At 43.6% G+C, this 14,223-nt stretch overlaps 1 protein-coding gene across 1 annotated transcript in view; it reads left to right on the plus strand.

Moving 5' to 3' along the window:
- Window positions 1–13,239, plus strand: part of sptbn4b (spectrin, beta, non-erythrocytic 4b) — a gene marked incomplete at its 5' end in the record, with an annotated part of 78,102 nt that extends 64,863 nt beyond the window's left edge. Inside the window, 11 exons of the mRNA XM_083914248.1 lie at window positions 1,280–1,414; window positions 2,107–2,351; window positions 2,752–2,890; window positions 3,188–3,272; window positions 3,436–3,632; window positions 3,828–4,852; window positions 5,472–5,532; window positions 6,945–7,192; window positions 10,328–10,498; window positions 12,422–12,464; window positions 12,633–13,239. Of these exons, the coding sequence (XP_083770374.1) occupies window positions 1,280–1,414; window positions 2,107–2,351; window positions 2,752–2,890; window positions 3,188–3,272; window positions 3,436–3,632; window positions 3,828–4,852; window positions 5,472–5,532; window positions 6,945–7,192; window positions 10,328–10,498; window positions 12,422–12,464; window positions 12,633–12,944 (2,661 nt within the window). The 3' untranslated portion in view covers window positions 12,945–13,239. The remainder of the gene's footprint in view (window positions 1–1,279; window positions 1,415–2,106; window positions 2,352–2,751; window positions 2,891–3,187; window positions 3,273–3,435; window positions 3,633–3,827; window positions 4,853–5,471; window positions 5,533–6,944; window positions 7,193–10,327; window positions 10,499–12,421; window positions 12,465–12,632) is intronic.
- Between the last annotated feature and the right edge of the window lie 984 nt (window positions 13,240–14,223).

Here is a 14,223-nt window from a genome sequence, read left to right on the forward strand (position 1 = left end):
CAACCATCTAGTCAGTGTTTCTTCCCTGCAGAAGGTACTTTACTTTTCAGTATTATTGATGTTTGTCCATTTTCATGATGCTGATACAATGCAATATTGCAAGAAACTGTTGCTGTAGAGCAGTGTTTCTGAAATGGGGTCCTAAAATAATTATACTATTATAAGTTCAATCATTAACTGCTGTAAACACCATCATGTTCACAAAAAAACAGTTCTATGCAACTAAAATTATGTCTTTCATGTTACTGCATGATGACAAACAATGGGTTTTCCACGAATTTATTGACATTTATAATGTAATATTTAAAGTGTAATTCCGGCGCAAAATCATCTCATGGTCTTTTTCAGCACTTACACACATCAAATAAGCCATCGAGAGATTTTTTTTTCGTGTCCCAACTATTAACGGAGAAATCCTGTAGAGTCACTAACAGCCGAATGTGGCTAACACTGATTAGCTCGGGGCAGTGCAGTGAAGACATTAAAACGTCTTTTAAACCACTAATACTGCTCAAAATAACAGCAAACCTCTGCAGTAGCATGAGAAGAGTCCCTAAACATAAAACAAAGCACCAACAATGTAGTTAGCAAACCCAGAGTTTGATAAAAGAGTGTGTGTGAGACTTATCTACTGGCCCCTGTACCAGCTCCTCTCATAGTAAAGTCCATTCAAGTGGATTACCAAATGCAATCCAAAAGGAAGGAGCCCACTTTCCTTTACTGGGTCTTTTCCAAACCTTTTACTTCTATTATTAACTTATATTTCACCAAACTGACACACACCACAGAGATTACGTGTTTTGCTGGAATAAATCATGCACAACAAAAACTATTTTGATGGCTTATTTGATGTACGCAAGTGCCGAATAAGACCACGGGATGATTTTGCGTCGGAATCACACTTTAAGTGTTTTTCAGTTACAAGGTTGTTGTCTAGTAACTCAGACACTGATGGGCAGCTTCATACTGTACCTCTTTACACAGGCTTTTAGTTTTTCTATGAAACATATTTTTTGTGGTCAGGGGGGCTGGAAAAATATTTCAAAGGGGGTGTTCTGTATATATATATTCTGGAGTTTCATAAACCTGAGATTTATGGGCGCTCCTTGACCCACAGATGAGAATGTAATTGTTCAATGGCAGTTAAAATTAAAGACTGCACATAGATATTTTTCAGTTCTCCTTTTTCTACACTGACTCACATACCACTCATGCATTACATAAAATACAGATGTTTCTCCCCACACACTGTACACACCGAACACTTTCTCTTTTTCAGGTTTTGGCCCAGATTGAGGACAAACATCGAAGGCTGCCGGAAGTTCAGGCTCGGCAGGGGAGCACTGCCAACACCAGCACCCTGCAGAGACTGCTGCACAGCTTCGAACAGGACATACAGCTGCTGGTCACGCAGGTACAGCAACATGCACAGGAACAGACACATGTCAAATGAAAGGCTTCAGTATTCACTTCAGTCAGAAAGGCTTCCCCCTGTGATGGGCATATTGCACACGTCCACAGGATGTTTTCTAATGCTAATATAGCAATTTTTCACGTATATTTAACCAGCTCATGTTTGTTTAGCGCACATGGTTTCTTTAGCAAGCCGTGCATCACATACATTCATACATCATAGTAAAATAGCAATAAAGATTACTATTATTGTTTTCATGTCTCTTCATAATTTACATGTACTAAATTGCCTGTCCCAGTGTCCTGATATACTCCTTTACAGAAATTGTATTGTTACAGGTATGGTTTAGAACTGTAAATTAAAGGAATTTTAAAAAGTTGAAATTAATAAAGATTGCTAGTAAAAAAAAATTGGTTATTTGTGAGTCTGAATCTTCAAAAGTACCGTCTGACTCTGCATTTAATTTTGCTTTATCTAGTCTCTGCGGTGCACCTGGAGAACAGACACAGTGGTACATTTTACTGAAGAACGATGCAAAATAACAGCTGCTCTGTGACAACTCCAGTGACAGAGCCTGCAACGTTTGGCCCTGACTAAACCCAGCTGTCAGAGCAGCTGGGTGTAGTGCGTCATTTGGAAAACAAAACAATTTTTTAAATCTCTGCTTCTTCCCTGCTCTCCCACTCTGCTAGGTGCGTCAGCTGCAGGAGAGCGCGGCTCAACTGAGGACGGTGTACGCCGGCGAGAAGGCCGAAAACATTGCATGCTACGAGCATGAAGTGATGCAGTTCTGGAAAGAGCTGCTGACGTCGTGCGAGGAGTGTCGAGTACAGATTACCACTGAGACGGACAAGCTGAGGTTCTTCGGCATGGTCCGAGATCAGATCATGTGGATGGAATCGATCATCTGTCAGATAGGGACAGGAGAGAAGCCCAGGTGTGTACACTAAATCAAGGTGGAATGGTATAAAATATATTTCACACGGTAGTACAGAAACTATTAGAGGGTGTCGACTTCTAGTTGCAACATACTGTATGTTTTATACCTAATATGATTTGGCCTATCAGGCCTTGTGTGGCTCTCTTATCATACTCAATCAAAATTGGGTTTAAAAAGTTGTTTTTAGCAGATGATATACAGTTCTTCCATCATAACAAAACTTGTTAGAACAGAACAGGTAACTGATGCTGGGACATTTTTCTCATGATTAACAACTACCTAAAATACCTCTAATGATTTGATTTAAGGTTTCTCTGGGCAACACACCAGAAAAAAAACTAAGCAGGTGTTTGTGTATCTGTGAGCTAAGTGTCTGTGTGCTCTGTGGGTCCTGCAGGGACGTTTCCTCAGTAGAGGTGCTGATGAATTATCACCAGAGTCTGAAGAGCGAAGTGGAGGCTCGCAGCCGAAGCACCCTGGAGTGTATCGAGATGGGCAAAACTCTACTGGCTGCTAGAAACCCCGCAGCTGAAGAGGTGAGATCAAGAGAGATGATAGTTATAAACTTTAGTTAACAATCTACAAGCAAAACTAGAGAAGGACATGTTCTTTGGATGACTGACAGACGGAAGTTGCAGCGCATTAATAAAAAAAAGGAGAATACAAAGAGCTACAATAGAAAATGAAATGATAAAAACAAAAGACTAAAATCTTGACTAGAAACTGATCTTAAACTAAAACCTAGGACCATACACAACTATAGTGCCTGGTGAAAATCTGAACATCGTTCTTATTTTAGCACTCGTTTTGACTCTGATGTTGCTGATTCTCAGATCAAGGAGAAGCTGGACAAGGTGGTTGCTAAGCAATATGAGCTGTCTGACAAGTGGGACAAGCACTGGGATGTTCTACAGCAATGTGAGCACACAAGGAAACCTACAATCTTTCATAAATATACCCAGATGTACACCAAACTCACAAAGATACCCATATACAGTAAAAATACACATAATGTTCAAAGGAAACAGAAAAAGAAATGTTTTTTGGAATATCATTTTTGTCTCTCCTCGCCACCCTTCAGTGTTGGAAGTTCACCAGTTTGCCCAGGAGGCGGTGGTGGCGGAGGCATGGCTGACTGCTCAGGAGCCGCTCATAAGCAGCAACGAGCTGGGCGCGAGTGTCGACGAGGTGGAGCAGTTGATTCGCAGACATGAAGCCTTCCGCAAAGCCGCGGCCACCTGGGAAGAGCGATTCAGCTCACTACGCCGACTCACCACGGTAATATCTTCATCATAATCATAATCCTCATCATCATCAAGTAAATACATGCAAAATCTGGCCAGAATAAGAGAGTTTTAAGCACAAAAAAACACTATTAATATTGGCTAAAAGCTGAGGGTCAATTATTCATGTCAAAGACATTTATTAGTCTCAAAGTCTGATTTTAAAGGTGGTTCTCTTTACTTTCCGCAGGTGGAAAAGTTGAAAGCAGAGCAAAGTAAACTCCCACCGACCCCTCTGCTGGGTCGTAAAGTCTTCCTGGACCCCCAAGAGGCCTCACCCAGTGCATCCACCCTCCCCCGACTCCCGATCTCCCCCGTCATCAGACAGACTATCTATGAGCAGAACGAAGCCAACTCTCCTCCCTCACCCTCACCTGCCACGCCTACACCCTCCCCTTCATCTGTGGCTCGTCGGCTGGGGTCAACAGTCGCTAACTACACCCCTGTGATGAATGGCTCCAGTTACCGCCACACCCTGGAGGCTCGGCACAGCGGCGTAGTGGGTGTAGCAGCAGGACTAGGACAGCCCGCGCCTTCCTCGATTGCCTCTGTTGCTACGGCAGCCATGCTTGTCTCAGCCAACCAGGCGCGAGAGAGTGCCAGTACAGCGAGAGACCAAGCGACAAAAGTGATGAGTCACCTTCAGCCAGTACAGGCGGCAAGGACACCGGAGGTGAAATCATCCCCGTATCTACGGCAACCCAAAATCAAACACCTGGATGATGCGGTGACACCGCTGCTCGTGGCCAGCCGACTTGAGAGGGCGAGGGAGAGGGAGAGGGGGAAGGAGAGAGAGATGATGATGGGAGAGATAGGAACAGAGAGAGCGGAGGTGGCCGTGATGGCCGAGGTGGTGCTCCAGGAGCCGAGCCGGGAGCGCCTGCACAGCGAACCCACCAGAGGGCCTCGGGGGTCGAGGACTGATCCATTGGGTCACGCTGAGCCCCAGGTCCACACCCATCACAGGATAGAACGGCAACTGTCCAGTGAGCAACTTATTCAGGCACGAAGGGACGAGCTGCCTCAGGAGGTGTGGAGGGAACATGCCGAGAGGCGGGAGAGACGGACGCTGGAAAGGCAAACGTCCAGCGAGCAGGAGGGCCACGGGGGCCACGAGGGCCGGCGGAGAGAGAGAGACCGACACCGATTGGAGAGACAGGAATCCAGTGAGCATGACACCGGGAAAGAGCACTCAGACAGGCGCTCAGGAGGAGGGTGAGTGTACTGAGTGTACTGAGGTGTCTTTACATTGTGTTGCCAATTGTGTTAGGTAGAACACGTAGTTATTCTCTAATTTTAATACCAGGAGCAGGTTATACAGCATATGGATGAAGAGATGTTTTTGATTCATCTTTTGGTGTTGGAATTTAGTAGATTCTTAGATGCTTTGCAATTCTCTCTTGAAAGATTATGTCTAAGTGCAGATATTTAATAAACAGAAATCTACAGACTTAAGATGGAGCATTACTGACATTTGTGTTATTTTTTTCTTATTGACAGTATTCGAGTGCATTAACTCTTTCAATAAAAAATATGGCCAATGAGCCACCATGGAATGTTGTTTTAAAAATAAATTAAATTAAATTATATTTCAAGATAAATTTAATAAAAATATAAAAAATACATCATAAAAAATGGATTGCTTCAAGATTCACCGATAATCACATCGTAGCCCTTTGAATCAAAATTGAATAAATTGTAAAGGGGCTTAGAATTGAGTATACAGTATTTCTGCTGATCACTGTCAATATGTAGGGAGATAAAGTAGGATGATTTTGCAGGAAAAAAAAATGTACTTAATCTGGATTCTAATGTTATTGTTCTTTTTCTACAGAGAAAGGAGATCCACCATGGCAGAGATTGTAGAGCAGCTACAAGAAAGAGAAGCTGCACAGGTCTAGAAATTTATGTGTTTCATGCAAATATAGTGTGTGCAAATAATCGATCTGTGTCACCAGTCGGAAAGTTTTTGTGAAACTTTAACCTACAAATATAAACGATGGTGCAATGTTTTGAGTTAAAGTCACAGTCGGCAACATTTGTTTGATCATATTCACTGAAACCATCACTATGCTCCAATAGAACAACATAAATCATCTGTTTTTTTCTAGAAAAAAAAAACGAGTGTCTACGAGCACCTAGAGCTTGTTGTTTGTTTTGCAAAAATCCACTGCGCCTGTATCATCCTGTCCACTCAACACAGTTCACAGTTCGTGCACATGCCACAGATCCCCCTCCGCCTTTGCGTATGTTACAATATCACTGGCACACGCCTCGAGCTAGACATATGCTAAATGACGTTAGCAGTTGCTATCTATGGTTAGTTAGCCAGCATACCTCTGTGTAGCGTGTACTCCATGCTGTTTATTGATGAGAGAAGACACGGGCGCGTTCACAGGAATCTGGTGCACGTGCACTGACGAGCACTCGGTGGGAGGGAGAGGAGGAGCTTGTGGTAGAGGGGGAGGGGCGTGAGAGTTGTAAACATTCAAAATTTGAGTCAACTCGATCTGCCAGACTTGCCGACAGCAGCTTTAATTTATTGGTGTTAAACCAAAGTTTAACTTCTTATCTTTGTAACCAAATATCGTTTTAACGGCTTAAGTTATCTTTGTGTTTAAAAGAGTCATCAAAAGGATGTTAACATCGGTGAATTAGCGGTGTGCTACTCTCAGCCCTAGTCGGACACCCCAATCTCCTCGCTGTAAACACTTGGAGCTGCTGGTCGTCCAAATAAACATCAACGTTGTCAAAACATCCGGGACCATACTTTTGTCCTTCACAATAAAATTACATGCTTTAACAGCTGCAAAATAAACCATAACATCTTCTTAATTTCCATTTTTAATGTAAACAACCACCTGAGCCACTCAGGTTTGGCGTTGCCCAAACGTTCTTACTGCTTTCTCTTGTCAAAGTCACTTTTGTTTACTAATTAGACGTAAGAATGCCCATGTACAAATATGAAATTTCACTCATAGATTCTTAGAAACGTGTTAATTAATTCTACTTGTACTTTGGTGGCGATCACCCAATAAAAGCACCAAGAAAAGACCGGATACTGCGTCAGACGGCAAGTGTCCGGTTAGGGATAATACCAGCGAATGGCGTCAGACTGGTGACACAGTGATGTTGTGTGATTTGGATGACAATGGTACAGTCAGTCCGGTTACTGGTTGGAAAGATCTGTGATAACCTGAGAACAAACATGAATGTTTATGTAAAAACAGTTCTGATACAAAATTATCTATTTTTTTGCTTTTAAAACCAAATTCTCACTGACTCCATCCCCCCTCCCCACCCTCAGGCCCGTGGTGAGGTGCCCCGCCTGCCTAATGGGGTACCAGAGAAGTCTTCCCGGCCTCGAGCTCGGGACAGACCCAAACCACGGCGTCGACCACGACCCAAAGAGGCAGGAGAGACTACACGGCGGTCCAGATCTGCTCCGGCCCAGAGCAGCCCGGCAGTCCCCCAGCCGCCAACACACACCGCACATCATGAGGGCTTCCTTTTCCGCAAGCTGGACATCGAGACCCTGAAAAAGAGCACCAATAGGTGGGTGTTCAGGGTCATAATGATGAGCATAACATCCGGACGAGCAGATCATAGAAGTCCCGGAGAAGGAGGATGGACACTGGTGTCATGAGTATCAGACTGTAGGGATTCTGATCAATTCATTCATTAATGGGCTCAGATGGGCGGGGTTTACCCTAAAAGTTCACTTATTTTCAAGAAAGTTATTTTTGACTTTTTCATTTCAATTGTCGCTAAATCTAAACTTTCTTGTCGATCATTGTTGATTTAAAAACACTGTTTGACTGCAGCACACATCCTATCTCCTTAGTCTGTTCCTCATGACATCACAGCCGGCTCCATTATTTTTTCAACAATAATGACGGGAGCATGACTCTAGCATGCTAAGCTCACACACTCCTCTGACACTGACATGTTGAACAGATGCATGACTGTCACCAGCGCAAATGACACAAGGCCTCATTGGTTGGTCCCACCGCGACGGTCAATGATTTAGGCGATAATAAGCTAAGCTTTGGATTTTCTCTGCAGACAAACTGTATGTCTTAGAAGCATGCATACATTAAGGTTCACACATGTTTCGAGCCAAGGGATGCTATGACGTTATCCGTTTTTACACATTTTGTTTCCTAGATAACACACAGGAAAGTTGAAATAAGAGTTATTTTGTCAGTTTTATCTGCTTCTAAAGCATTTGGACATCGACCGATTTGTAGCACATATTACTGTTTCCTGTAACTGACAGAAATATATGAAGAAGTCGCATTATTAAGATCATCATACAATTGAAAGGTTTGGCAGTGAAAAAGTAATGTATCAGTGTTTGTGTTGCTCGCTCTCAGCACTTTCTTTGATCAATAACAAGTTAAAAAAACGAATTATTGTTTTCTTTCAAAATATAGTAGAGCTGTTTGAATCCAGAAGTGTCACAGTGCCCGAGAGTTGATCATTTGAACCGAAAAAGAATCAATCCATTATAATCCATGATAACTATTTTTATAAATGTGCTGCTACTGTTGCTTACGAAGTGGCACTGCTAGTTTTTGTCAATTGTCTAATAAAAAAAAAACAGCAGAAACATAAACATGAGAGTTTCCCGTTGACGGGGGCGACAGCAGACACTACATGATTCTCATATCAGGCAGGAGCTCCTGAATATTTGATGTATGTCATCTTTGATCATCAGGATCAGAACGTGAAGACAACAGTTACATGTATTAAAACAGCAAGCCGCAGACATCTCACTGCATGTGAAAACATCATGCATGCTGCTTATGATGTCTTCTGATCTAACGAGCCCACTGAATGGAGCACAACACAAATAGTTGGCTGGCTGATAAATGCCATAGGAGTGGAGGTTGATGGAGCTGTTGTTGAAGTACACTGCCTTGTGCCCAGTCGCTTAGCCTGCCTGTACCCACAACACACACACACACACACACACACACACACACACACACACACACACACACACACACACACACACACACACACACACACACACACACACACACACACACACACACACACACACACACACACACACACTTTACCTGGCCTCCATAGATGACCGCCCTGCCTCCTCCAGAGAGACACCAAGGCACAGTCTTTCTCTGCACTGCCCTCTTGTGGCCCGGCTGACCACGCACAGCTAAAAGCTCATCCCCTTCCAGCTATGGTCCCACTCACGTGCCCTCTCAAGGCAATGGATGAATGTCTCGTATGTACATGCCCTGTTATGTACATGGCAAGGTAAAGCATAATCCTGAATGGCTTAAATCTGGACAAGTGTGAATCTCCGAAAAACTCCTCATTTGGCTTATTGTAGGCTCTCTTTTTGCTTTCTGTTCAACTTTGATTGGAGGAGAAGATCTGTGGGGGGTGGGCCCTCAGACCTTTTCCTCCAATCAATACTGAGAAAGAGAGGACACAGTTAGTCTGGGAGGAAGGATTGAGGTTCAACCTGTCTCTGTGACATAGCTACACGGCGAGGCGCTGAGTATGTTTATGTGCACATTAATATTCTGGTATTATTCAGGATAACCAAGTATTCCTTATAATAAGATACGGTGCATGTGAATGGTGTGTACTCTTTACATTACCTTCACAAACTGAATGGCAAACATACAAGGTGTCAGTCACTAGTATCACGTTCACGCTCACTTTCTACTTAAGGGTTTCTTTCATCAATTTTTCTGAAAAGCTTAATCATGGTACGGAGGTTTTCTGTCCATATTCAAAGATGAATCTACTACTGACTGTAAAGCAGGGCCGTAATCAACTATTTAACATGGGGGCGCTGCATTTTAACCCTGATGCACACACACACACACACACACACATATACTTCTCGTTATTCATTTTACAATCACTGTGCCCCTGTCTCGACAAGTATATTTTATTCTATATTATATCCCTATATTTTTAGACATATTTAATGAGCATTGTTAAAGGACTTCTTCTCTGTAATTGTGCCCTGACAATAAATAGCTTGAGCCATGAAAGCAGTGCTTATATCAGCAATGTAGACACCTTATCACATGCACCGTTGTTCCTCTCCTAAGTTTACTCACAGCAGTATATGAAATTGGGATATTAAGCTGCACACAGACAGCTTGCTCTGAATAATGCCTATACTTGGGTGTAAGCTTATTAATTGGAATGCTGTGTGCATGTAAACACGCTCAAAGAGGCAAAAGAAGCATGACTATGAGTTAAAGTTTTGTTGTTGCCAAAATGCCATTTAACCAAACTCTCCCTCTTTTCTCCTCTCTCCCTCGATGCTAATGGCTGCTCCTCTCGTCTCCTCCAAGGTAAGTCATATCTAAGCCCGCCACACACTCAGAGACACAAACTGTACGTAGCCTTCCTCCCCATCCCTCCATCCCCCACCTCCTCCGTCCGTCTGTGTGTGCGTCCGTTCGTCTGTGTTTGTTCAGCAGTGTGTTTCCTCCTCCCTTCTTGGCGCCGGTCCATCTCGCCTACCTACCTGTCTGCTCTGGTCAGGTGAGTGAGGTGTTAACTTAGCGAGAGCGACTCTGCAGCTCTACCTGACTCCTCCCATCTCCCCCCAACCACCACCTTCCCTGTCCCCTCCACCTTCCTCTCCTCCTCCACTCTCCCTCCCCTCACCCCTCCCGTCCTCCCACACCACAGCAGGTCATGGGTCAACCTGTACTGCGTGCTGAACAAAGGGGAGATGGGTTTCTACAAGGACGCCAAGAACACCGCCACGCCCTACAACAACGAGCCGCTGCTCAACCTCTCCCACTGCCACTGCGATGTGACCAACGGCTACAAGAAGAAGAAGAACGTCTTCACGCTCAAGTGAGGAGCTGCTTTTATACTTCGATGCTTCCTGTTTTTTATTGTACCTTTGTACTGTAGATAGTGATCTAGCCAGCTTCTGGAATTCACCACACAAGGACAGTTACTATGCAATGCAAATCCCATCCAACAAAACCTTTCAAATGGATTTAAGGGGGCGTTCATACAGACTGAGAGGTGACTGAAAATTGATTGGGTGGTTTTGGTAATGTCATTATGCATCATCAGGACCTCTATGGGGAAATCAAATATAGATGACCGACAGCAGGTCATGCAGCACTTTAATACTTCTTCTGTGTATATGTATGTTCTCTGGTGTCACAAAGAGCATACAGAGACATAACTGATTTTAAGCATTATTAGTATTATTAGCTTGCAATTCGACCTCATGTTATGAATAATGACTAACAGGTAGAGACAGCACAAAAAAGAGGCGTCTCATACAGCTATATTGCTGCGTGATCACCATGTCACATACGTTTAAATGGATTAAATTAACTGAACAGAGTAGGACACAAGCACAACACACTGCAGTTTGAAATTGAAAATACATACGTGCTACGATGGTCACCCATTGATTCACATCAGTATATACATTAAGTATACAGAACAATCATATCATCACTTCCTGAACAGTTCACAATCAGCAGATGGTTTTAATAGTAGTAAAGCTTTCACATATCACATATCTACATATTAAAATATTCAGTTGTCGGTCTGATTGCATTCAGACCACAAACACACCACACCAGACCCCTTTTCTAGAATCATCGTTTGGTCTAGAGGACTGCATTGGGATCGGGATCCCCTGAGACCCAACACAAATCCTGCAGGAGCAGGCAGTTTTAATGTTGATGCAGGTGGGAGCAGATGGTTCAAAAGTAAACTGTAGCGGGCTCTCAGCGGACGTCTGCTGTGGAGAGTCTGTGCACTGCAGACACAGAGGGGGGCCACACAACCAGGGATGTACTGGGACAAAAATTCGGCCCCTTCATGAGAGCGTGTGAAGGGCACACATAGAACTTTTTTGGAGGTATTAAACTGGTCCAGTCTGACAACCGGCAGAGGCGAAAGCCAGGCAAGCTATTGTCACGGCTGAGGGCCGTACCGTCACCTGTTGTAACACGGCCATGACTGTAACTGACATTGAAATTCCCTGTCTGGCTCTGGTGTCCTTCTGAGTATGTGATTTATTGTGCTGTGTGTCCTGTCTCTTCTTTTTGTATTTTGTCTATTTATTTGCTGTCTCTTTGTATTTTTTATATAAATATACTTATTTATTTATTAGGGACTAGGGGTGCAATTAGCAGCTTTGCTATAATCCGGCATGTTAACAGTGATATGTAAATATGTTCATTAATGTGCACTGTCCCTATCTTAAAAGTAAAGCATTATTATTATTATTATTATAAATATGATTGCCGGCCATTGTAAAAAACCCTGCCCCTGAACACAACATTCATAATGTGTGCGTAACCCCACACTGCCATGATGCAGAACTGGATTTAAATCTGCAAAATATCTGAAACAAATCTAAATCAAATTAAACAACCAGTGCACAAACCACAACCAACAACACACACTTGCCCTTTTTGCAATTAAATAACAGTGTTACTGCATTAGTATGAATCTAATTATACACTAGAACCTAATTTGGCTTCTTACTACTTATTACTACTACACACAGTAACATATCGTGTTTTCCTCGCAGGTGGGAGAAGACACAAAATCAGAGGTCAATTTATTGACTAACATTTGGGCTGCGGGCAGAACCCAACACACAATGTGGGTGTGGGTGGTCATGCTCTCTAGTTTGGTCTGCACCAGGGTTTCAACGACAACACTATATGAGCCGGGTCTTACGCTTATCCACCAGACATGTTTTGGACTACACTGTGTGTAATTTCTGTCTTCTTATTGCAGAACGAAGGACGGCAGTGAGTTTTTGTTTCACGCAAAAGATGAGGTGAGACATACTTACATCTCAAAAAAGCAGTGGCTTTATTTGATCCATTCATACTATAATTACATCATGTGAAATCACTGAAACACCCGAAGTCATGTGACACCCATATCTGAGACATACAGAAACATAAACAGTAAATGACACCTGTGATCCCTCTCTCCCTCACAGGACGACCTCAAAGTCTGGGTGACCAACATCACCGCCAGTATAACGGAGCACGAGGAGATTGCCAAATGGGGTCAACCCCAACCAACTACCTCATCCACCGACGAGGGCACGCGCCGCGACGGCAGCAAAGCGGACAACAGGTCAGAGCGAGGCGGCGAGCCCTCGGACCGGGCCGATCGGATTGAGCGGGCCGATAAAGAAAACGAGAAAGAGAGAGAGAAGGAAAGGGAGAGGGGCGAACGGTCGGAGAGGTCAGATCGAGGGGGGAAGTCGGACGCGAAACGCTCGGAAAAGTCCGGTAAGAAAAAGTGAACCATGTGACAGATCGGTCGGGATTGAATCGTATGAACTCCGGATAGGAGGTGGGGCCGTAGACTGGTAGTGAACGCCCCCCTCCTTCTCTCCGCCTCCAACACTGTCAACAAAGCGGTTGTGTTTGGATGGAAAGTGACACACAGGACAGAAGGACTGACCCAGGCTCACTCATAGGACGGACAGGACGGATTTGGAGCAGGAGACATTTGTCTCTCTTTCTCTCTCTCTCTTTTTCTGTCTCTGTGAGAGCACACAGAGTCACTGACGCTCCGCCTACGCCCCCCCTGGTGGCTGTTTCAGAGAACTGCAGAGAGAGTTTCGTGCTGCTGAACCCCTGGCAGCGTTAACGCAAGAGAGGGACGGGACATGCATCACGTTGACTCAAAGGTTGATTGCTGGTAGTGCGATAAAACGTAGCTCATTCTGTTCCATGTTTGTTTTTTCTATGAGATGAGCTGTACCTGTATGTATTTCATGTCTGTCTGTCCTATCTACTGTATCTATCTGTCTGTAAGTCGAGACATCCTACACTATGTCTTATTACTCCTCGGAAAACGAAAGATAATGAAATTATGCCAAAATGTTTTACAGACCAACAAACTTAGAGAAAAGGTTGTTTTTTTTTGTTCACGTTTTCTCCAATTTGTTCGATCTGTCTCAGAAAAAATGTGGAAGGGACACTGGTTTTACTTTGATACCAAACAGCACTGAAGCCACATCCATCTAATCTCACCACGGATGAGTCAACACATTATAAACAGCGACAGCACTGTGCTGATTGCAGGAAGGTGATGATGTAAGACAAGAGAAGAGTAGATGGCCAACCAGGGTCAACACGTTAAGAAATACAGGAGATGTGTCATCGTTCCTCAGAAAGTTATAGAAATACATCCACAGGCTTGAAATCCTTGAGAAAGATCACCTCTGAAATTAGCTCGAAGTGTTGAAATCTGCCCACAAAGAGCAAACAGAGCCACTTCTCTTCGTTTATACAGGATTAAACATTTTCTTGTGAAGATTTCTGCAAGACAGATGGGTCAGAACAAGGTGTTTGACCTGTGAAGTCTACATGACGGTATGGTCACTGCAGCCACTTGGGCTCCCAGGTCTAATTTATATAAACACACATGTACAGTTCTTGGATCAGTGGTCAGAAAGAGATCAAAACTAATCTGATGGTAGACTCTTGCTCTCAGGGGCCTCATTCATTAAAATGTTTCATTTGACTTAAATTCATGTTAGAAAACATCAAAAAAAACCTATAGCATTCATATTT

Source organism: Echiichthys vipera, assembly GCF_963691815.1.
Source record: "Echiichthys vipera genome assembly, chromosome: 5".
Classification (NCBI taxonomy): Eukaryota; Metazoa; Chordata; class Actinopteri; order Perciformes; family Trachinidae; genus Echiichthys; species Echiichthys vipera.